This window comes from Lemur catta, chromosome 1 (assembly GCF_020740605.2).
Source record: "Lemur catta isolate mLemCat1 chromosome 1, mLemCat1.pri, whole genome shotgun sequence".
In the NCBI taxonomy this organism is placed as follows: Eukaryota; Metazoa; Chordata; class Mammalia; order Primates; family Lemuridae; genus Lemur; species Lemur catta.
Window position 1 is genome coordinate 110616027 of NC_059128.1, and position 23450 is coordinate 110639476.

The following is a 23450-nucleotide window of genomic DNA, read 5'->3' on the forward strand; positions in this document are numbered from 1 at the left end:
TGACTTACCTTATCTGAGCTTCAGCCTTTTCATCTCTAAAAATCTAGCCTGGCACATAAACAAACATTCCGAAAAATGTAAGTTACTGATATTATCGCACTAATCAGCATCACTTCCCAGTCTGGAAAGAAATAAATAATCCTTATAACGATGAGCGGGTGAGTGTGCAGTGCGAGACCGTGCTGCCGGACAGTACGTACGATACGGCCCTGTGTTTGTAAAAATGACAAATCCTGGAGTCCAAGATTTCATTTATGAGTTTTTGAAACATAATTTTTTACTGCTTATATCTTCATAATCTTGGTATTTTATTTTATAAGGAGTGTGCAGTTCTTTTCATAATCAGAAAGTAATTATGAAAAAAACCGTAAAAACTATTCACTTGGGCTAAGTTAAGTTCTTCAAATTGGGGTAATCACCTGCACAGAGGTACCTGCCTGGGGGAGGAGGTAGTTTTCTCTCTGCGCACGCCTGTCCCAGACTAGCCAATCAACCCTGGCGCACTGTGATTGGTTCAAGGTGGACATGTGATCCAAAAGGATCCAGTGAGCCTCCATTCTGGGACTTTAGCTGCAGTTACCGGAAAAGGGGCCCCTTTTTTTCTACTGGGCGCTGGGGCTGGCAGATGGAGTAGCCAGGAGCATCTTTGCCACCAGGAGGGAAGAAACTGCCAGATGGTGAAGCTAACACGGGCTTCTGTAGTGTTCGTCCCCTCTGGAAGCTCTTCTAGATCAGGGGTTCCCAACCTATGGTGATTTGTATAATTATTTCCTTATATATTACAATGTAATAATAATGAAAATAAAGTGACAATAAATATAATGTGCTTGAATCATCCCGAAACTATTCCCCCCACCCCACCTCGGTCCGTGGAAGAATTGTCTTCCATGAAACCAGTCCCTGGTGCCAAAGGTTTGGGGATGGCTGCATAGACACTGTGCTCATTCCCTCACTTTAGTCAGGCTTCTGCCCGAATGTGACCTCCTCAATAAAGTCCTCCCTGATCACCCTGTTAAAAATAGCAACCTCCCACCCCACTCTCTGCATTTTCAATGTCATCATTGTTTTCTATTTTGATAAAAGGTGAACATGGCGCACAAGCAGAGAACAAACAAGACTGAATCATGTTTCATAACTTCACTCACTGTTTTCATCCACATTTGTCAGTTCTGATGTGTCTCCAACAGTCATAAGATTTCTCTGGGGAGAGGTCTGACCCCCAATGCCCCACTGCTTTCTATGTTTATGAGATAAAGCTCCTCACCATGGCTTCTACTGGGGATATAAGGTTTCCAGTAGAACTGCCCCCCACATGGTGATAGAAGCCAGGTCCCAAGCTGCCCATGGGGCCTGTGTCCTGGAGGAGAAGGTAGCCTCAGGTCGGGGAGAGAGAAGGAGTGTGCCGGGTCCCGTCTTTCCGCCGCCGCAGCATGAAGTCTCTGGGGGCAACTGGACTCATTGCATAGAAGACGTTGGCATTGTCAGGGATCAAGAGCTCTGATCAGAGGTGGAGAAGATAGTAATAAACCTGTACAACCTTGCATCTCCCCAAACAAAGGACCTGGGTAATCTTCTATCATTCACCCTAAGGCCTGAACAGCCTTGGGTCCCTCTCCATCCAGTGCTGAGCCAACCTCAATCTCCTCTTCTTGGGAACCTGAACACCTTCTCACTTGAAGCCTGTACAACCTCATGTTTTCCCCCACCATAAGCCTGGGCAACCTCCTATCATCCCCTCACTCCATGGAGTCTAGAAAACCTACACTACAAGTTTGGGCAAACTCAGGCCACCCATCCCCTCCCCTGCAAACACTTCCCAACCGAGCTTATGCTGCTCTCACCATGAACTTGGACAACTCCCCACTTTTAGCCTGCAGAAGCCTGTGGCCCTCACACTTGACACCTGAACAACCTCCTGTATTCTTTGTTAATGTTCAGCCAACTTCATGCCATGCCCTTCAGCATGAATACAACCAACCTCTTGCTTCTCCCTGTCAAAGACTGGACAACTTCATGTTCCCTTACCTTAAGTTTAATGCCATTTGGCCCTCTCCCAGCTCAAGTTCAGATAACTTCAGGGTCCCTGTGGCAAGCCTGGACAAACTCATTTCCTCACAAATCCAAGCCTGGACCCCCTTGAGTGTCTTCCCCCACCAGGCTGAGCCTGAACAACTTCATGAACCTACAAACTTAAGGTCAGACAACCTTCCATGCTCCCTTCTCTCATTTGATCCTGGATAATCTCATTGCCCCATAAATCCCAGGAAGACAACCTTCAGTGCCCCTCTCTGTCACACTGAGCCAGGATAACCTGATGGCCCTACATAATTGAGCCACAGACATTTTAGGACTTGTTATCCCCACCTTATCTCTTACCCCTACTCTGCCTGAACCACCTCATGGCCCTCTGAGCCCAGGTAACCTTGATCTCCACCCTTGACCCTGGTCAGTCTGCTGCCCTCCCAGCTGCCCCTCAGCCTGAGCTCTGAGCTGTCCCTGCTCACCCCTGTCCCCAGGAAGGACTTGGAAGAGCTGGTAGTCATGAGCCCAGGGCTGGGGCACATTGTGCTTCTGCAAGGCTCGCAGCACCACGCTGGGGGCTTTGTCCTGACTAGTAAGCTGGAAGAGAAGGGTGGGAGGTGAGGTGTGAAGGCCCCATCCCCAAGGGCAGGGATGTTCCCAGCAGACCCCAGGCCCAGCCTCTCACCAAGATGCTCCGATATAGGTTCCCATGGTCATTGTTGATGCTGACACGAATGACACGGGCCTCAGAGCTCTCCTGCCCCAGGAGGGGGATTCGAGGGCTGCTCAGGGTCAAGGCCAAGGGCCGAGGGCCTGACAGATCCGGGCTCAGGGGCAGCTGCAGGCAGTGGGGGTTGGGGGCTACAGCCTTGCTCATCTGCAGATGCTGAGGGGTGGGAGAGTAATAGTATCCCTCCCCAGCTGGTGTATTTGTTTTTATATTTTTAGAGACAGGATCTTGGCATTGCCCAGGTTGGAGTGCAGTGGCATCATCATAGCTCACGGCAGCCTCAAACTCCTGGGCTCAGGCGATCCTCCTGCCTCAGCCTCCCAAAGTGCTGGGATTATAGGCATAAGCCACTGTGGCTGGCCCCCACTAGTGTGTTTAATAGGCCCATGTTTATAATCCTGAGGACATAAACTACAAATCCCTCTACACACACACCCAAAGCCTGGCACACACAATTAGGGCACACACACAAGCCCACATATACTCCATCCCATCATATACAGACCTTGGTCCTCTGTTACAGAAATAAACATATGTATGGCCCATATACACACAAACCCATGTTCACACACAAGAAGTCCTGTGTACACAAATATGCTCACAATTGTATACCCACAGTGTGTGTCAATAAACAACCCCCCCCCACAGTCCCGTGGACATGCACATCCACATTTCCCCTTTATGTATGTAGATTCCTAGGGACATGCATGTCCTCAAAAAAGTGTGTGATTTTACCCAAGAGTAACCTGTGGGTCAGCAGACACGGGTCCAGATTTGAGCACAGGCGAGATTGGTAGGTGATCACTCAAACAGGGTCGTGGAGATATGCACAGAATTCACTAGATGTATACCTGGAGTGCTTGGCCAGTCTGCTGGAGACATGCCTGGCCTTGCAATCCTGTGTGCATGTGCACACATGCACGCACACACACACACACACACACACACACACACACACCTACATAGAACCTCCTGCCCGCAGTCCCATATGCACACACAAGCGGGCTTGGTACCTTGGTGCTGGGGCCCTGGGGCCCTAGAGAGGCTGGAGGACTTCCAGGAGGAGGGTCTTTGGTTCTAGGACTCGATGGGGGGGACCCTGGGGACAGACTTGGGGGAGACGCAGAGCCCGACATGGGGTTGCCATTCTGACCCTTGATCTCGCCATCTCTAGTCCCTTGGCCAAGCAGGAGGCTCACCTAGAAGTGGGTGATGGCAGGTCCCCAGGACTCTCACCAGGGGATGAACTTTTCTCTCGGGACAACTTCCTGAGGGTGGATGCAGGGGGTGAGGCTGAGGCAGGAGCAGCTGCCTCCAATATCTGCCCACATCACCCCCCCACACACCCAGAGACTCACGCACTGAGGCGCTTGGTGAGGCTGATCCGTCGCCGGATACGTGGGGAGCTGGGGCAGGAGGCGGCGGGTGGCTCAATGACACGAGAGACTCGGTAGCTGAGGGGTTAACGTGTGGATGAGCGTGGAGTGGGGCCAGGAACCACAGGGGATGAAGAGATAAGAGTGAGCCTCAGTTGGGAGATGCATTTTGGGTGTAAGTGGGGAACAGCCAGGGGTAAAATCCCAATGTCAGGGTCAGGGTAGTAAATGAAGGCCACTGAGCCATTGGAGTCTTATCTGGGGTGAGACGGGATGGCTGGTTGGCAGGTCACACGGGGATTCACAGTGGGGAACTAGGAATTCAATCGAGTCAAAGTGAAAGTTCAGGATCAGATTGGGGTCAGGTCACCATTGGGGTCAATGGTTAGAATGAAAGAAATCAGTGGGGCTATAGAGGTGGATGGTGAAATAAACATCAAAGTGGGACTGAGTGACTCAGAACTGGGGGCCAATAATGGGGTCAGAGATACAGGTGAGGGGTCATGAATGGGGTCGTGGGTCAGACAGGATCAAAGTTGAGGAAGAGAACACATGGGACAATTGAGTGGAATGGCCAGCTAATTGAAGTCACAAAGTCAGATGCGGTCGAAGTTTGAGGTCACAGGTTGATCTGATTGGGCTGGAACTAACACAAGGTCACAGGTTAGGGTGGGGTCAGAGGTTAGGAGAGGGTCCTGGGAGGAGCTGGAGAGGTGCATGGGATGAATGGAGCCCGTCAGCCGGGGAGAGGCAAGGCCAGGCCACAGGGCAGTCACCTCTGCTCCTCGCTCAGCTGGCGCTGGGCACGCAGGGCGGCCAAGACGGGCGGGTGGGGACTCAGCCTGTAGCTGTGACAGCGCTTCTGAAGCTGCTGGATGCGGGCCAGGATCTCCCACTCCTGGGGGGAGAGCCTCTGAGATCCCGCCCTGCCTTACCCCCACCCTCGGGGGTACCCCCCCACCCTGCACTCACCCTAGAGCACCCACTCACCTTCCTCCTCTTCTCAAAGTTAATGAGTTCCCCCTGGAGGCAAAGTTTGTCTGAACTGCAGCCTCCAGGGCCAAGGGTTAAGGGTCAAGGTTAGGGGCTGGAATGTCAAGAGCCCCACTGTGCTGGAGGCAAATGGAACTGAGGTCAAGAGTCAAGGGTCAGGGGTCAGACCTCTAACATGTCCGGCAGGGCTGTGTCCAGCATAACCAGGTCCGTGAGAAAGGTGCCAAGATAAGGGACAGGGCCTGGGGGCAGTTTCTGCGGCCCCCAAAGGTCCTGTTACTCTGGGGCACCACTGACCCCATCACCCTGCATGCCCCACCCTGAGAGTCCCACTTGTCCCCATCCCAAACCACATCACTCACTGAGGGCAGGCTTCCTGGGGGGGTGTCCTCCTCATGAGGTCCCTCAGTGGCCTCTTCCTGGGGAGAAGGGAAGGGCTGAGCAGCCCTGCAGTCACCTTTGGCCTTTTCTCAGGGAAGATGCCTCAAGACCCGCCATATGCACCCATCGGGCTCTCAGCGATCACAAGCCAGTGGTGAAGAACCAACCCAAGGAGTCGGGCCACCCCATGTGGTGGGAGGACAGGGAGGGAAGAGATAAACAGCACAGGGCAGGCCCCATGGGAGGTGGAGTTTGTGGGTGCCATGTACACCAAGCCAGCCTTCATACAGGATAGAATCCTTGTCCCCAGCCTGGATGGAACAGGCCCACTGGGCATCCCCTGGGAACACCTTCATATTATCACTCTGCTTGGTAATTATATAATCACTGGGACAGTCACTATTGCCCTCTGAATCTCCCCTTTGGGGGTCTGAATTCCCCCCAGGAGCAGGAACTGCATCTGTCTGTCCTCATTATTTGAGATATTCCTTCACTAACAAGATATTTATTAGCCAGATGTAGTGGCTCACACCTGTAATCCCAGCCCTTGGGAAGCTGAGGCAGGAGGATTGCTTGAGGCCAGGAGTTCAAGACCAGCTCAGGCAATATAGCAAGACCCTATCTCTTAAAAAATGAAAAATATTAGCCAGGTGTGGTGGTACACAACTATAATCCCAGCTGCCAAGTAGCTGCGATTACAGGCACATGCCACTATGCCCAGCTAATTTTTCTTTTCTTTTCTGTTTGTAGAGATGGGGGTCTTGCTATTTTGCCCAGGCTGGTCTTGAACTCCTGACCTCAAGTGATCCTCTGGTCTCAGCCTCCCAAAATGATGGGATTACAGACATGAGCCACTGTGCCCAGCCACCTGCAGGAGTTCAATGATCAAGTTGCATACATCACTTGAGGGGTAAAGGATGTACAAGGCCGAGGGAACAGGCACCCCACCCCACCCCATCTATACTGTATTCACTTTAAGAAGCAGCAACTGATTGCAATTAGAACCTAACTCTTGCCTATAAATAAACCAGACTTACTGGCACACAATTTTTAGTTTTGCTTATCGAGGTAAAGTCCCCAAGCACAATTTTCTTTTTTTCACTCTGTGCTATGACTCTGGCCTTAAGTAACCTTTTCCTTGTGACTTCTTGTGTTTTGTCGAATGAATAAATAAGGCAGTCACCGTGAACTATAATGCAGGAAGGAGAGGAAATAGAAACGTGAGGCTGGCCACGGACAAGGGAAAGGTCGTTGCTGAGGTGTAGGGAAAGGACACGGAATGTTTTGACAACGACAAGGCGGTTCCTCCTGCCTGGCCCCAAGTCCCTCGTCCTAGATCTGGAATCGGCTGGGTCCACATCCGTCTATACCTGGGAAAGGATCTCTCTGCTGCTGAGGTGGTTGTTCTCATCCGAAAAAATCTGCGAAAGTTTTCTGAAAGTGGATAACGGTTCCCTGGTTGGGGTGGGGGGACAGGAGAGGAGCGAGGTCAGAGATCAGCGGCTGGGAGGGGCAGAGCTGGGGTGGGGTGGGGAGGAGGTCCTGCCCCAGCTCACCGGCTCACGGCCCCCCAGCTGCGCTTGAGCCGGTAGATGGGGTTAGACTGCAGGGCGGACAGGATGGCGCGCAAGGAGGAGAAGTTCCGCAGTTCTCGGCAGCGCTGGGGGCGGAGAGGGGGCGCTGGTCAGACCCCATGCCTGACCTCCAGTCACCATCCACCTTTGATCTCGTGACTTGTGACGCCAGGATAGACCTCTATGACTCACCCACATCTGCCAAGCTACCAAAACTCCCTCCTCCCCTGGGAGTCCTCTCCTGTCCCTCCTCCCCAGTCCCTCGGGCCCTAGTCCCTCCCCCAGGTGCCCCTCCAGCCCCTAACTCGACCTTGGCTTCTCCCGTCCGGGTTCCCTACTTCTCCCAGGCCCCTTGGGCCCTAGATGTGCCCACAGCATCTGTCCTGGACCCAGAGCCCTCCTCCCTGAAACCAAGTGTTACCGCCACGTGTCAACTTTTATCGTCTTTCCCTCCCACTCCTGGACACGCCCCTACTCTCCCTCTGGAGCCCCCACTTCGCCTTCCTTCCTGCCCGGAGGCTTCTGCCCCTCCCCTCCCTAATCTCTTTCGGGACCCCGCTCCAATCCTATTTCCTTTCGGTCACCCCTACTCCCGTCCTCTTATCCCTAGACGCGCCCAGTGTCCCTCCGCTGTCCCAGACCCAGCCACGTCCAGGCCACCTCTTAATTGTTCCCTTAGGCACCTCCCAGCCCCACCCTCCTCTTGTTTCTGGACCCAGTTCCGCCGCCTTCAGACCGCCCCCTGCCCTCCTTGGGGGGGCCAGGCCCCGCCCCCGCCTCTCTACTCACCTGGGCGATGCGGATCCACTTCTCCAGCCGCTGCGCCCTCTGCGGGGCGGTCAGGCCCGGCGCCCCCAGCACGGAGCCCAGCACACAGCCCGTGACCGTGTTGAACTGGGCCACGGTGGCGCGCACAGTTGGCGAGACGCCTGCGGCCCCTGGCCGGTCCCGCTGCGACCACACGGAGCCCAGGCACTCACAGGGCCTCACGCGCGAGAAGAGCTCCTGGACTCGGGGTGGGGGTGGTAGGATTTGTTCCCAGAAGACCTGCCCGCAACCCACTGCACCCCATCCCACCCTGGGCCGAAGTCCTCACCACGTCCAAAAGGGTCAGCTGCTCAGCTACCTCATCCACGCTGAAGTCCAGGAGCTCGGGACCTTCCTCCTCCACGCAGCCCTCCGGGGAGTCTGGGCCAGGGCTTTGGGCTGCTCTAGAAGGTCCTGAGCATTAAAAGAGGTGAAAAAACTCTCAAGCTGGAATCCAAGACTGGCTGTGTGATCTCAGCTAGTCCCTTCCAATCTCTGAGTCTCGCTTCCTGATCTATAAAACAAAGACCTCCCTAGTGTGTTTAAGAATATATAATATGCACTGAGCACCTAGCATGGTTGACTAGGTAACTCAGCATGCTAACTCGGGGAGGGAGGGACTATTATTTATCCACTTTTTACAGGTAAGAAAACTGAGGCATGGAACAATTTGCCTTAAGTCACACCTTCAGTAAACCGGAGGGTGGGGATTTGAAGCCAGATGCTCAAAGGCTGGAGTAGAAAATCGAGCTTTATGATGTTGAACCTGTAATAGGATAAGATTCACCTGCCCTCTTTTTGGAGAGGTTAAGGCTGTTGTCAGAAAGTCCCAAATTCAAACCTAAACTTGTCGACCGGCTTGCTGTGTAAACTAAAGCATGTCTTTCAGCCTGTCTGTGCCTTGGTTTCTTCATTTGCATTTTGTTTTTTAAGATGAACAAGAACATGCATGCCAGACTGCTCTAAAGTGCTCTATAAATATGAATGATTTTAATACTTTAGTGGATTTCAATGGTGGCGCCCCCTAGGGGACATTGTGGAAGTTAGAATCTTAAATTGTGCCACCGGCCTCCAAATGTCCCTCAGGACATTTGTGCCGTTGAAAAACCTCTTTGCAATAATCTGCATCTATAACCTATTTTGCTCGCAAACACGAGTTATTTTGGCTCCGGGAATGCAAGGATGGTGAAAGTCTGGACTTTGTTTTATTTAGAAATTGCGTTATTCACAAGTTTAGAAAATGATGTTGCCAACATTTATGTTGCTGTCTTTGCATAGCCAGTGCACTCTGCTGCATTAGTTGGTATTTCTAGTTGTCACCTTCACTGTGATGCTACAACAGGTAAAGGAACTAGACAACTTCATCATGTATCCTAGTGAGGCATGCCCAAGCATTAAAGAAAAAAATAGTTTAACGTCCGGGTGCAGTAGTTTATCCCTATAATCCTAGCACTTTGGGAGGCTGATTTGGGAAGATCACTTGCCCGCAGGAGTTTGAGACCAGCCGGAGCAAGAGCAAGACCCCATCTCTAGAAAAAAATAGAAAAATTAGCCGGTCTTGGCGGTGCTCTCCTGTAGTCCCAGCTACACGGGAGGATCGGTTGAGCCCAGGAGTTGAAGGCTGCAGTGAGCTGTGATCGCGCCACTGCACTCCAGCCTGGGTGACAGAGAAAGATTCCATCTCTAAAAATAAATAAGTAAATAAATAAATAAATAAAGTAAAGTGTGTCCCAGAGCCTGGTACATAGTAGATGTTGAATAAATGTTCATTTTTTCCCTCTCCCCACAAGGAGCCTAGGGCAGCACTTTCCATACGATATTCTGCAATGGTGGAAATGTTCTCTACCTGTACTGACCAATGTGGCTACTGAACAGTTGAAATGTGGCTAGTGGGACTGCAGACCTGAATTTCTATTTGTGTATAATTTTAACTAATTTAAACAGCCACAGGGGCTAGTGGCTACCACATTGGACTATGAAACTCTAATGACAGAATCAGCTGGTGAAAGCTTGAAGGCAGAAGATACTTAGTAGACAGGAGGGAAGAAAGGGGGATAAAAGTGTACAAATAACTGAAACTTTGTCACCAGGGATAGAGAAGTGGCTGCTACTTTGTAAAGCAGAGAGGAATGTGGTCACTTTAATCTGGGGATTAAAGGATGAGGATTAGGGATATAGATGCTTTTGCGATACGGATCAGATCAAACACAGATGGGTGAAACATGATACTTTATAAGTAGGATGCAATCATTCAGTCAACTAATCCATGTTGTTCCTGCCCCTGGGGACAAGATGGACATGCTTCTCCTCTCATGCATTTACAGTCTATGGATGTGAGTAAAAGCAAGAATGGAGGAAAGAAAAGTGGTGAGTGCTATGCAGAAAAATAAGGCAGGCTAGTACGACATAGGATGGGAGGAGGTCAGAGAAAACCTCCCAGAGGAGGTGACATTTGAATAAAGACCTGAATGAGGTATGCGAATACTTTTCCCTCCCCCAGAAAGCACTCTGCGACAAAGTTGGCAAACTTTTTCTACAAAGGGCCATATAGTTTGTTGGCATCTATTCTGCAAGAAAATATTGGTATGACATCTTGTATTCATTTTTTTTTCATTTTTTATTTTTTAGAGATGGGTCTTGCTCTGTTGCCCAGGCTGGAGTGCCTCATCACTCACTGCAGCCTCGAACTCCTGGGCTCAAGCGATTCTTCCAAATAGCTGGGACTACAGGTGTGATCCACCACAGCTGACAACTTCTTATATACATTTTATTAGAAGCAGTAGATATCTAATAAGTAAAAATTAGTGATAACAATAATGAAAATAATACCATATGCCAAGCTCTTTTGATGTATGTTTACTTGTTTAGTGATCATCCTTGCTAGGGAACTGGGAACCTCTGTCCAAACTTATGTGCCCAGAGCCAGTGGCTGAATATTTGTTGAATGAATGAAGAGTCCCATGAGGTAAGTTCTGTCATCACCCCCATTTTGCAGCTAAGGAAACTGAGACTCAGAGAGCTGAAGTGACTTATCCAAGGTCACCCAGTCAGCAAATGGCAGTACTAGGATTTGAACCCAAGTCCCTGTAGCTCCTAGGATAAGTAGTAATAGGATGGTTTGTGGCTAGAAACACAAAGCATCCTGACCAATGGAGTAGTATCTTTGTAGTTAGGATGGAGGGAGGGAAATACTAGACACATGTTTATTCTTCAGTATTCTTTTTTTTTTTTTTTTTTGAGACAGAGTCTCACTGTGTTGCCCAGGCTAGAGTGAGTGCCGTGGCATCAGCCTAGCTCACAGCAACCTCAAACTCCTGGGCTTAAGCGATCCTCCTGCCTCAGCCTCCTGGGTAGCTGGGACTACAGGCATGTGCCACCATACCCGGCTAATTTTTTCTCTATATATTTTTAGTTGGCCAGATAATTTCTTTGCATTTTTAGTAGAAACGCGGTCTCGCTCAGGCTGGTCTCGAACTCCCGACCTCAAGCGATCCATGGGCCTCGGCCTCCCAGAGGGCTAGGATTACAGGAGTGAGCCACCGCGCCCGGCCTATTCTTCAGTATTCTTCAGACAAAGAATTATTATCCCCATTTTACAGGTGGGGAAACTGAGGCTTAGAGTTAAAAACCTTGTCTGATAGGAGAGAGAAAGCCCATGGGGGAGGGAGTATGCAGGAAAAGCCTTCTCTGAGCGCCACCAGTGTCGCAAACCTCTCACCTGCCCATGACGCAGGGAGCTGCTCCTCTTCCTGCTCTTGCTCAGCTTCCTCCAAAAAGTCCTCCAGAAGCTTCTCTGCCTCTTGGGCCTCAGCCCCTCCTGGGGCTGCCCAGCCCAGAAAGTTTCGGACACTGCTCAGGTCTGGGTGGGCAGGTGGGTCTCGGAAATCCTGAGGGTGGTCGCGAAGCCAGGAGCCCAGCACGGACACCACAGCCCTGGCCAGAGGGGCAGGGCCTCAGAGCCCGGCCCAGAGTGGGGGACCTCAGATCTAACTCCGGATCTTTCATAACTTAACCTGCGACTCTCAGGTTACCCAACCCTCTAGCCCTCAGGCCTGACCACTGATATTTGACCTCTAGGGTCCCCCAACTCTCCCACCCCGGTGGTGGGGGACCAACCTCAGGTTCTTGTTGAAGCTCACATCTAGTCCCTCTGCCTTCCGGATCGCTACCCTGCAAAGAGGCAGCCCCGATCAGGTGAAGAAGTGGGGGCTAGCGGGGGCCTAGGAGGAGGGCTCTGGGTTTGGGGGGTATTTCCTGGTTCCAAGCCTGAGATGGTGGGGGGGATGCCCAGGTGGGGGTCTAGGGTGGGAACATAGAGGTTCTGGGTCCATACTGACCCAGGAGGTGGGGGCGGTGGCATTGGTGGCAGCAGAAAGCCCAGCACCCGGGCAGTGGGCACAAAGGCCCGGTGCGTGGCCAGGAAGGCTGGCACAAAGCTTGGGTCCTGCTCAGGGTCTCCAGACACCAGCTCTCCCACCAGCCGTTCCAGCCGGGCCGCCCTCAGCGCCCGCACCTTGCTGGTGCGGTAATGGAGGAAGGTGTCCGCAGCCAGGGTGGCGGCCTGTGGGGTGGGGGAGGGGCAGCCATGAGAGACCAGGAGTGCTGCCCCCACCCCCCAACACACCTTTTCCAGTCACGCCCAGCGCTAGCACCACTCTCGAATCTCATTCCTCTAAATCCCGGCCCCTGAAGTTCTTATTTTGCCCCATCCACAAATGATTCCTGCAACCTGCTCTGGAAAACCTTGTCCTCCCAGGCCCTGCCCTGTGTCCCCCTTCACTTGGCCACCTCCCACCCTCAGGGCTGCTCTCAGGCCTCCAGTCGCGCTTCACTGGCCAGCCCAGCCCTGCCCTCGGCTTCACATGAGCTCACCTGGCCACTTCTAAACCCCACTCCTTTCAGCTCCGGCCTACTTAAACCTGCCCTTCCCAGTCCTGCTGTCCAGTTCTGCCCTTGCCTGGTTGTCTTGGGAACCGCGCAGCCATCACAGGGCCCCATTCCATTCTCTGGATCTACCCCACTTACCTGGCCTCCCCCTTTCTACCCTCACCTGGTCGCCTCTGGGCCCCGCCCTTCCTGGGGCCCGCTGCACCTGGCTGCCCCAGCTCCGCCCTCACCTGTTCCTCCCAGGCCCCTGCGCTCTGCCCCGCCCTCGCCGGGTCGCCTCCCGCCCCGCGCCACCCTCCAACCCCTTCCTCACCTGGCTGCCCCCAGGCCCCTCCCCCGGGCTCGAGCGCTGACTGCGCTGACGCCGCAGGGAGACACTGTACACCGCGCCGTCCTCGGTCTCCTCGCCCCAGTCCTGCAGCGGCGCCTGGACGCGGAGGCGGGCTCAGGGCGTTGCGGGGGAGCGGCCCGGGGCCTCAGTCCCCCTTAAGCCACGTGGACTCAGGCCGGGTCTTCCAGCTCCATTCCGCGTCCCCTTCCCCGTCGGAGTCTGAGAGACTTGGGCCAGGGTCCCAGACCAGTCCCCTCCTGGCCGGGGATACCATCCTCCCAGGTCTCGAGGGGATGGGGTGACATTTGGGGATGTTCCAGGGTCCAGTCTCATGGAATCTGTCGCTGACCCCTCCGTCAGACGCGCTCAGAGACCGCCCCCCCACCCCCCACACACACTCCTTAAGAGGAACCAGCCACTTCACTGGGTCAAGAGCCGTGAGTCGCCGGTAGGTGACTCCAAGGCAGGTCCACTTTGGGAGGAGAAAGGGTCCGACGTCGGGCACCTGGAGTTTCTGGACCTCCTGGAGTTTCTGGACCTCGGGTTACCAGGGATGAGAGGGGTGCCCGGACTCCCTGTCCCCTTACCAGGGCGAGCTCCTTGCCTGCTGTCCGCTCCATGGCACGCGCCCGTCCCTTCCCGTGGCGCCGCTGAGTGAGGCGGAAGGGCCGGCGGGTGGCGGACAGTGGCCGGGCGCTGGGGCTGGCCGGGTGGGGCGGGGCGGCCGGGCTCCGTGGGGCGGGGCGGGGCGGAACGGGCGGGACCCACGTCTCTCCGATGCCACCCGCCGGACCCCAGCGTCCAGGCCCACCCGCGAGAGCTCCCGGCTCTCCCGATAGGTGCATATCAATCTGTCCCCAGGGGATGGGGCTTTCTCTATCCCCATATGTGAGGGAGCTAGTGTGTATAGCTAAGTGGGGTCAGGTCCGCAGCCCCGGTGGAGAGTTCTGTGTCCTCAGGTGGGAAGGGCTAGCCTGCCCCAAGTGTGGGCCTATCTCCCACTTCTCTGGAGGGAAAGGAAGGGGGAACTGTGTCACCAGTTGATGGGAGTCCTCATGTCCCAAGTTGGAGGGACCCGAGTCTATGACCTTGGGTTTTGAGGGACAGCCTTCTCTTGGGCGGTGAGGGGTCAAGAACAGGCGAATACCCACGGGGCTGGTGGGTGACCTTTATTGCGCGATTCCGAGACCGGAGCAGACCCGCTGGGAGATTTACTGTGGGAACGTCCGGCATGGCCCTCACCTCTCCTCCGGCGCCGCTGGTCCGCCCCGCTCCGGGTACAGGGTACAGGGCGCGTTCAGCCCTTGAGGGGCCCCGTGGGCCCGCGCTGGGCCCAGAGGCGATGGGGGCTCCGAAGGGGCCCCCAGGCGCCAGGCGAGCGCGAGAGTGAGTCTAGGACCTCCGTGAGCGATTGCGCTTCTTGTTGCGGCTTTCGATTAATTTCTGGGAACGGATCTTGAGCGCTGCGCGGTTCACCACCTCGTTGTCCTCGTCCTCACTCTCCTCTTCATCTGCTGGAGGCACCGAGGCCGGAGGGGGGCGGTTCGGGATACAGGGTCCCGGCTCAGATTTCCCTTCTCAGCCTTTACCCCTCCATTCCTACCTTGCCCTGGGCTGGGCATCAGACCACTCCCTGCTCCTGGGCTTGGGGCCCCACCCCAATCCCTTTCTACCCCCTCTCGGTGCCTCCGGCCGTACTGACCAAAGAACTTGTCCTTGGAACTGACAAGAGGCAGGGTGACGCGGGTGTTGTACTGGGGCAGCTTTCCCTCTAAGGTGGCGTAGAACTATGGGAGGACAGGAGAGAAGAGTGTGGGCAGGGCAGGGGCCACAGAGAAGTCCCGTTCTCCCTCCTCCCCACCCCATTCCGAGATACGCCCTGATTCCAGAGACCACTGTCCACTCCTATCCCTCCTTCTCAGCTCCCCCCTTTGTCACTCAGGCCCACGCCTGGTCCCTGGGCCCTGTCCCTAGGCCTCTTGAGGCCGACCCCTGATCCCCTAGCCTCCCAGGTCCTGCATGCAGCTCTTCTGGCTTCAACGGGCTCACCCTCAAACCTCACCCATTGTCCCTAAGGCCCCTTCCTGGCTCATGAGCCTCCACAATGGCCTCCCGAGGGTTGCTGCTCCCGGCTTTCTGGCTTTCCCACTCAGCCCCACACCCTCAGCCCCACTCCCTGGCCTCGGGACCCCTGGCCTCTGGCCGCAGGAGCACCTCGCGGTCTGCGATGTGCCGCAGCATCTCCGGCACGTCCTGGCTCTCGAGCTGCCCTTGTAGTTTCAGCAGCTTTTCTTCCACCAGGCCCAGCAGGTTCGGCAGATAGTCACCTGCCTTGGGATCCAACTCCTTTCCCGCAAAGCGGCTGTTCTCCTGCGGCCAGGGGCGGAGCAGGGTCAGCCCAGAGGGGCGGGGCCTCGGTGACAGGCCCCACCTAAGGGCGGAGCTTTCTCTCATGGGCGGGGCCTTGAGGTAAGGGCCACCAACGGGGGTGGTGCTAGCCTCTGGGGGCGGGGATTCTGAAGTCAAGGCCACGCCTGTGAGGGCGGGGCCTCTGAACCCTAATGATATAGGAAAACGGTAGGGGGATGCTTTTGGTGTATAACTGGAGAGAGGTCATTATGACGATGGTCTTCTGCAGAAATGTGCCTCAGCTGCGGGTAGGATGCGACTTCTCCTGGCTCAGGCCGCTCCAGGATTAGGGCAGGGTCTCTGAGGTTTTGGGTGGGGGCAGGGTAGGACTTTCCCGTGGGGGCAGAACTTGAGGCTGGACAGAGTATCTGAAGTCTTGGGGCTCTTGGCAAGTGAAAAGGCCTTCGCCAGGAATGCTGGGTGAGGACTCTTGAGCAGTGGCGTGGGGCTTCCCTGTAGGAGGGACTTCTCCACTAGGCAGCGCCTCTGATGTCCAGGACAGAGGACGGCATGGGCTTCCTGGGGCCGGCCAGTGTGGCGGGAACCCCTGCTGCGTGGCTAGGCCTGGTACGATCTGTGAGGGGTCTGGTGGGGCTTCCTCGGGGCTGGGGCCTACCACGGTGATGCGGTTGAGCTTGCTCGCCAGGTGCTCCAGGCTCTCCTTGGCAGTTTGCATCGCCCGCAAGGTGCGCTCCAGCTGACCCTGGGCCTCAGCTTGCCGCTTCTCCTCCGCCTTAAGACGCCCCTCAATCTCGGTTTGTAGCTTCTGCTGGCTGCAGGGAGCGGGGAGGTCATCTGCCTGGGCTCGGCTGGAGCTCAGCGGACCCCGCACCTTCCACGCCCTCCCTGGGGCACCGCGGCCTCACCTCACCAGCATGGCCTCCCCGGAGTACTTGAGGTCTTCGAGTTCCCGCTGTAGCCGCTGCTTCTCTTGCTTCAGCTTCCCCAGCGCCTGCTCATTCTCCCTTTTGAGTGTCTCCAACTGCTCGAAGGTGTCGGCCTGGGCCAGGAACCGCCGCACCACCGTCTGCAGGCCACCCAGCACCAGTCAGAACCAGGGCCTTAGGGAGGCACAGCTGCGCTCCATCTCCATTTCCCCCCAGGACGCAGAACAGGCGGCCTAAGCTGATGGCTAGCACAGCGATGTCTGGGGACTCTGTGGGTTGGACTCAGGGCTGCTTCAAGGGTGTGCAGCCCCAATATATCATTTTTTGCGGGGCCCTTTCTTGTCTATATAAGGAATTAGAATCAGCCAAAATCAGCATGCGGGGGCAGCCGCGGCGAGGAGCACAACTGCTTTGCAAAATCTATGTGCCAGCAACTTCTGTCGGCAAATCTCGCCCAACTCTGCAAAGGAATATCGCCCATCCCTGGAGCGATCTCCTAGCCAGGCCCGCTTCTGGAAAGGGGCCAATCGCCTAGGTGCCCCCAAATGGCCTCATAGATTGGAGTTCTAGACTCCTGGGGGTGGACCTAGCAGGGAGCTGGAGGGCACCCAAAGGGGAGAAACTGGGCTAGGGTCCAGCGTTCGCAGCCGGGAACCAGGCACCTGAGGGGGACACAGTAGTCTTAGAATATTTCAAGGAAGAGGCTGCAAAGTTAGGGACCCTGTTTGCCCAGATCTGAATGTGACACTGGGCCATCTACTGTATCCCAGGCCGTTTTGCAGGAACTAGAGACAAAAAACAAGAGAGAGAAAATTTCCAGTTCTCCTAGAGCTGACATGCCAAAGAAGTCAGTGCGGTGTAAGAACAGAAGGCGAGGGAATGACCGCGAGTGTAGACAGCTCGTGCTGGTTTTGCTATGAAAGGGCAGCAGAAAAACTGGGCAGTAGCTGGAGAGGGAAAGGATGTCTCTTCGGAAGAGAGCAGGTTTGTGTGCTGAAGAACTGACCCGGCAGAGAGGGGAGGCAGGGTGTGTTGGTTTCACCAGCCTGGGTAAGGCTGGGGCGCGTCTAGGGGGTGGAGAGGGCTGCAGGCAGCACTCACATGCGTCTCGGCTGTGCCGGTGGCGTCCTTGACCTTGCTGAAGATAACCTCCATCTGGTACATGCTCCAGCGCCGCCGCAGCTCCTCCTCCTTGGGGCGCAGTGTGTCCTGGGTCGTATCCTCGGACTGCAGCAGCAGGTGCTCACGCTGGGTCTGCCGGTGGAGGTCGGGACCAGGGTCAGCTCACAGACAGGGCTTAGGGCAGAGGCCAGGGACGGGAATCCAGACAGGGGCCCCGGAGGGGACCAGGCTCGGATGGGGTGGGGGGAGGGACGGGCAAAATCTTGGGGCCAGGAAGGGCACAGGGGCAGGGGTCAGGAAGGCGGGACAGGGCCTTGGTAAAGGCTGGGCAAGGTGTAGGGGGGAGGGGGGGACAAAGTCAAGAGAGGCAATGGGGTCTTAGGTAATAGCTGGGCTAGAGTCAGAGTCAGATTTAGGACTGGGGGCCTAGTCAGGCGGGGAAGGATGGTCAATGAGTAAGGGGAGGGCTGGACGCCATGTCAGAGCCAAAATGGGGCAATCAGGTGGGAAGTAGGGGAGGGCAGGGTCAGGGATGTGGGAGGAGTCCTTGCATCTAGTGGGGGTGGAGTCAGGGAGGGGGCCGGGTTAGGAGAACCCTTAAGAGTTGGGAAAAGGTCTAGATCAGGAAGAGCCAGGTCATGGGTGGGCTGGGCCCACATCCCTGGACCCCTGGGTGCTCCCACCTTGCGCTCCATGCGCTCATTCTCCAGTTTCTTTTCCTCCGCACGCTTCTTGCAGTCAGTCACATAGCGCTCGCGCTTCCTGCGCTCTTGTAGCACGGTCTCCTCCAGATACTGCAGCTGGTTCTGGAAGGGGCCACGGGAGCAGGGGGACAGGCTGGCACCTGCCTCGAGGCTCGGCTCTCCGCAGGGTACTGGTAGATACGTGGGAGGGGCTGGGGACCGCGGCAGCTGTGCAGAACCCCCAGGGGCAGGCGGGCTGGCACCTTCGCAAAGTCCCGGGCATTGAGGGCCTCTTGGTTCACCACATGTAGTTCCTCCAGCTCGTGTTTGGTCCTCACCACCTCAGCCTCCATGAAGTCCAGCCAGTTCTGGAAGTTAAGGCTCTCCTCCTGGGGCGTGGGGGTGGGGCAGGCCTGTGACTGCTGTCCCTGGCCAGGCTTGCCCTCCCTACTTGCCTCCGCTCCCTAGCTGTCCTAGTCCCCACCTGTAGATAGGCCTTGAGCTGCAGGTACACGCTGGTTATGTGTTCTGCCTCTTCCGCCTTCATCCGGGCCTTTTCCAGGCGGTTCTCCAGGTTGCGCATGGTCTAAAGGGCCGCACAGCTGTGCTGAGTCCCCTCCGCCCTCAATAGCTCTCCCGGGACCCTGGCTCGCAGGCCTCACCAGCCCTACGGGCCCTACCTTGGCTACCTCCGTGTTGCTGTCACGCGCCTCGGCCATCTCCAGGTGGCGAAGGCGGTGCTGGAGCTGGAGCTCTTCCAGCCGGCTCTGCCTCAACACTACCTGGTGCCGTAGCGCATTGAGCTGCTTCACCTTCTCGCTGAGCCGGTGGTCCAGGAGCTCCAGGGCCTGCTGCAGGGAGGGGAGCGAGAGCAGGGGCGGGGCCTGAACCCCCACCTAGTCCTTCCTTCTCCCATATTGTGACTTCCGGGACCACACTGTCCCTCCCTGGCCACCCCTTCTCCATTTCCTTTGTCTTTGGAGAGAGCACCCGAGGCTCTCCTCTCTGTCCTGGTGACATTACGCAGTCTCAGGGTTTTAAAAGCCATCTGTATATTGAAGACAGCCGAATCTTTGAACTCCAGGCTCACGTTTCCAAATATACACTGCCTTCCAGCTGTCTCCACAGGTGCCTCAAAACCATCGCGTCCAAAATCAAGCACACAATAGTCCCCCAAACCTGCCCTTCTCACATCTCCCATCTCAGATCATGGCGGCTCCATCCTTCCGAGTGCTTGAACACAAAACCTTGATGCCATCTTCAACTTTCTTTCTTTCTTTCCCATCTACATCCAATTTGTTACCAAATTCTGTTCTATTTCAAAGGTTCCTCTGGAGATCTCTCTTTCCTTCCATTTCCATCGCTTTTATCCTAGTGCAGCCAACACCATTTTTTTTTTTTTTTTAAGAGACAAGGTCTCACTCTGTCACCCAGGCTGGAGTGCAGTGGTGCTATCATAGCTCACTGCAGCCTCGAATTCCTGGGCTCAAGTGATCCTTCTGTCTTGGCTTCCCAAAGTGGTGGGACTGCAGGTGTGAGCCACCACACCCGGCCCCATATTTCACCTGGATGACCTATGCCTGGCCTGCCTTCTTTCCTCCTCAAAGTCCATTTTCCAAGTCTCTGATTCTTGCTATGAAGTTCATGGTCTTCATCATGGCCAACAATGCCTGTTGCATGGCTGAGCCCTGGCTGTCATCTCTACCTCATCTGCTACAGAGTACCCTTCACTCACTCTCTTGCCACCCTAGCCTCTCTTTCTATCTCCAACATTTTAAGCTTGTTCCTACTCTGGGGCCTTTGCACTTGCTGTTCTCTCTGCCTGGAGCATGCTCTTCCCCAAATCTTTTCCTGCCTGTCCCATTCTCAGCTCAAATGTCATTTTCAGAAGAGAATGACAGCTCTTTGCTGACCCCACCCCCAAATCTAAAGTGCCCATCCTGTCCCCACCCCTCTCTAGCAAATCACACTGTTTTGTTTTATTCATTTCTCCAGGTATTACTAGAAATGACTTTGTTTGTTTGTTTGTTTGAGACAGAGTCTCGCTCTGTTGCCTGGGCTAGAGTGCCGTGGCATCAGCCTAGCTCACAACAACCTCAAACTCCTGGGCTCAAGCGATCCTCCTGCCTCAGCCTCCCGAGTAGCTGGGACTACAGCCACGTGCCACCACACCTGGCTAATTTTTCATATCACCCAGCTACTTTTTTTCTATTTTTAGTGGAGATGGGGTCTTGCTCTTGCTCAGGCTGGTCTTGTATTTGGCGTTTTTTTTTTTTTTTTTCTGTTTCCCCCACTGAGATATATGCTTTTTTGTTTTTCCTTTCTTTTTTTTAAGAGATAGGATCTCACTCTGTCAGTGAGTTCAGTGCAGTGGCGCAATCATAGTTCACTGCAGCCTCGAACTCCTGCACTCAAGCAATCCTCCCACCTCAGCCTCCCGAGAAGGCACACAATACCACACTTGGCTAATTTTTAAAATTTTGTGTACAGATGACATCTTGCTATGTTGCCCAGGCTGGTCTCAGACTCCTGGCTTCAAGTGTTTGTCCTGTGTTGGCCTCCCAAAGTGCTGGGATGATAGGTGTGAGCCACTGTGCTCAGAAGATATGAGATTTTTGGGAGTGGAGACTTGGTCTGTTTTTATCACTGCACCTAACACCATGTCAGGTGCAAGCACAGTTCATAATAAAGATGGAATTGAGTGAGCACATGGATGGCGGCTTGCATGGAGGAAGGATTGGAGAGGGTGGGACTAGAGATAGGAAGTCCAGAGGGGAAGGGACCCAGGCTGGAAGTGAAGGGTGATGGGCAGTGGGGTAAGAGTGGAGCAAACCTGGCCTGTCCTGTTCTTCAGGTATGGCTTCTCTGACTTCCATTCCTGAATCACTGTCTGGACCACTTTCTCATCTCCCTGCATAGAGAGGATTCCAGTCATTCCTCCACCCAGGTCACCTCCACCTGAGGCCAGGCTGCCTCCCTGTCCCCTGGAATCCCTTCACCTGCCTCTGCACCCTCACCTTGAGCAGGTCCATCAGCTGTAGTTCCAGTGCCTTAGTCTCCTCACGGAGCTGATTAATGGTCTCCTGGTTCTTCTTTATGTTCCACTGGGAGCTCTCATGAAAGGCCTTCCGGTCACCCTCTAGGGGGTGGGTGAGGTGGGCAGACACAGCTCAGTGTCACTGGGTGGCTTCAACATCCCAGAGGCAATTTTTTTTTTTTGAGACAGAGTCTCACTCTGTTGCCCGGGCTAGAGTGCCGTGGCGTCAGCCTAGCTCACGGCAACCTCAAACTCCTGGGCTCAAGCGATCCTACTGCCTCAGGCTCCCGAGTAGCTGGGACTACAGGCATGTGCCACCATGCCCGGCTAATTTTTTTCTATATATATTTTTAGCTGTCCAGATCATTTCTTTCTATTTTTAGTAGAGACGGGGTCTCTCTCTTGCTCAGGCTGGTTTCAAACTCCTGACCTCGAGCGATCCTCCCGCTTGGGCCTCCCAGAGTGCTAGGATTACAGGCATGAGCCACCGCACCCGGCCTCGGGAGGCAAGATTTTTATGCAATCGTCAACTTAACATTATAGTAATACAGTCGTCACTCAGTATACTTAGCGGATGGGTTCTGGGACTCCTGATTATAACAAAATCCACACATACTCAAGTCCCGTAGTCAGCCCCGCAGAACCTGCATATATGAAAAGTTGGCCCTCCATACACTCGGGTTTGTATCGTGAGAATACGGTATTGTTGATCCTAGTTTGGTTGTATTAATAGACGTGGAACCCATGGAAGGCCAACTCTATGTATTCAAAAAATTTGCATGTAAGCGGATCTGCACAGGTCAAACCCATGGTGCTCAAGGATCCACTGTACTTCACTTTGAGCTTGTATTATGTGTTGGATGCTGGACTAAGAGGTTTCCATGTACCATATATCATATGCCAATAGGCACATATCTGTATGCATATCATACCCATTTCGCAGATGAGGAGACTGAGGCTCAGACTGGTTTACGTTGTTCAAGGTCACATTCAGTCTCATTCCTGCACCCACACCTTCAACAACTATGCAACATTACCTCTTAATAATAATAAAAATGATAATACCATTAATAGCTTACACCCAAGGATTCCTCAACCTCGACACCACTGACATCTAGGCTGGATAATTATTAATATTTGCTGTGGGGAGCTGTCCTGTGCCTTGGAGGATGTTGAGCAGCATCCTGGCCTCTACCCACTAGATGCCAGTAGCAGACACCCCCCCAAACAGTGTGACAATCAAAAATGTCTCCAGATATTGCCAAACTGCCCCTGGGGAGCCAAATACCCTCCTCCATTGAGAACCACTGGTTTGCACTTTACAGTACTTTACTGTATACCAGGTACTATTCTAAGCATGTTACATATTTCAAGTACCTATGTTATATGTTTACTATCTCCATTTAACATATGAAGAAACTGAGAATAATTGGGTTACTCTTAGTTCCTCAAGGTCAAACGATTATTGTGAAGAGCCAGGATTTCAACCCAGAAAATCTGGCTCTGAAATCTGTAGTCTTTACCACCACATACATAATAGAAGAGCTGAAGTTACATTAAAGTATGAAATACACTCAGTGCTGAGCTCAGGAGAAGTTTTAACAGTGAGATGAGGAAAGCCACGGCCACCTAGAGTCATGCTGGTGAAAGGCCTTTGTCACACTATGTCTGGTGAGAAGACTGTGTGGACACAGTTGACCCCTGACCCTCTGTGCTCTCTGGAGCCATCTTACCTAACAGTTGTATCTTTCTTTGTAACTCAGCCACCTGCGAGTGCACAGTGGACTTCCCCACACCGCGGCGGAGGCGTCCGACCTTGAAATGGGGTGGGGGCCAGGCCTGGACCGCGCCCTTGCTTCGGGGGTGGCCATACTTGGGCGGAGCCCTCCTGTTTTTGACCTTTGAAGATGGCGTCGTAACCTGGTCCTGAGCAGGAAGGGCGTTGGTGGCGGCCGCCCAGCACAGGGGAGACGTCATGATTGGGTTGGGGCCGAGGGCCCCTGGGGTCTGGGGGTCAACTAGGAGTCAGTCGCCCCAGTCCAGGATCTGTCAGCTCGAGTTCCTTGGGCTCTGGGAATGCACTTTCCGACCGCTTGGCGGGGCCTCTCAGCATCTCCCAGTTGCTAGGTAACTTCCTCCCCGCCTCCCTCCGGTGTTTCCATGGAGACCACCCGCGTTTCATTGCACCACTTTCATTGGCTGACGCTGCGC

At 54.4% G+C, this 23450-nt stretch overlaps 2 protein-coding genes across 17 annotated transcripts; both read right to left on the reverse strand.

Annotated features, from left to right (window-relative positions):
- Positions 1-1122: 1122 nt before the first annotated feature.
- RGL3 (ral guanine nucleotide dissociation stimulator like 3) lies at positions 1123-13796 on the reverse strand. 15 transcript variants are annotated; one of them, XM_045546358.1, is made up of 19 exons: positions 13689-13796; positions 13084-13197; positions 12221-12444; positions 12000-12053; positions 11602-11816; positions 8203-8297; positions 7866-8081; positions 7059-7162; positions 6873-6957; positions 5484-5540; positions 5290-5376; positions 5119-5151; positions 4905-5026; positions 4111-4206; positions 3952-4020; positions 3766-3862; positions 2708-2908; positions 2505-2619; positions 1123-1497 (listed from the first exon to the last, which is right to left on the reverse strand). In XM_045546358.1, exons 1-19 carry the CDS (start codon positions 13719-13721, stop codon positions 1376-1378), a joined length of 2139 nt encoding a protein of 712 aa, XP_045402314.1. In that variant the 5' UTR covers positions 13722-13796; the 3' UTR covers positions 1123-1375. The 15 variants fall into 15 exon arrangements, 11 of the variants coding, with proteins under 11 accessions (XP_045402314.1, XP_045402322.1, XP_045402330.1 ...); XM_045546366.1 differs by having other exon boundaries at positions 2708-2860; positions 8173-8297; XM_045546374.1 differs by having other exon boundaries at positions 1123-1449; positions 8173-8297.
- Positions 13797-13860: 64 nt separating this feature from the next.
- Positions 13861-23345, reverse strand: ODAD3 (outer dynein arm docking complex subunit 3). Of its 2 annotated transcripts, none has more exons than XM_045546445.1 (13): positions 22973-23345; positions 21220-21341; positions 21036-21113; positions 18883-19053; positions 18687-18788; positions 18466-18591; positions 18203-18325; positions 17499-17651; positions 16377-16537; positions 16127-16283; positions 15316-15471; positions 14804-14888; positions 13861-14612 (listed from the first exon to the last, which is right to left on the reverse strand). In XM_045546445.1, the coding sequence occupies exons 1-13, from the start codon at positions 23214-23216 to the stop codon at positions 14494-14496; spliced, it is 1797 nt and encodes a 598-aa protein (XP_045402401.1). In that variant the 5' UTR covers positions 23217-23345; the 3' UTR covers positions 13861-14493. The 2 variants fall into 2 exon arrangements, with proteins under 2 accessions (XP_045402401.1, XP_045402395.1); XM_045546439.1 differs by having other exon boundaries at positions 13861-14615.
- Between the last annotated feature and the right edge of the window lie 105 nt (positions 23346-23450).

Coding starts and splice junctions, on each gene's coding strand:
- RGL3 (XM_045546350.1), bottom strand. CDS start 13,721: ATGGAGCGGACAGCAGGCAAGGAGCTCGCCCTG. Junction 12,445..13,083: donor AGGGGCCTGGGGGCAGCCAG/GTGAGGAAGGGG, acceptor CCCACCCCACAG/GCCGCCACCCTGGCTGCGGA. Junction 5,152..5,289: donor CCCTGCCGGACATGTTAGAG/GTCTGACCCCTG, acceptor CTTTGCCTCCAG/GGGGAACTCATTAACTTTGA.
- ODAD3 (XM_045546439.1), bottom strand. CDS start 23,216: ATGACGTCTCCCCTGTGCTGGGCGGCCGCCACCAACGCCCTTCCTGCT. Junction 21,342..22,972: donor AAGAAAGATACAACTGTTAG/GTAAGATGGCTC, acceptor CCCACCCCCTAG/AGGGTGACCGGAAGGCCTTT. Junction 18,592..18,686: donor AGCTCAAGGCCTATCTACAG/GTGGGGACTAGG, acceptor CCCACGCCCCAG/GAGGAGAGCCTTAACTTCCA.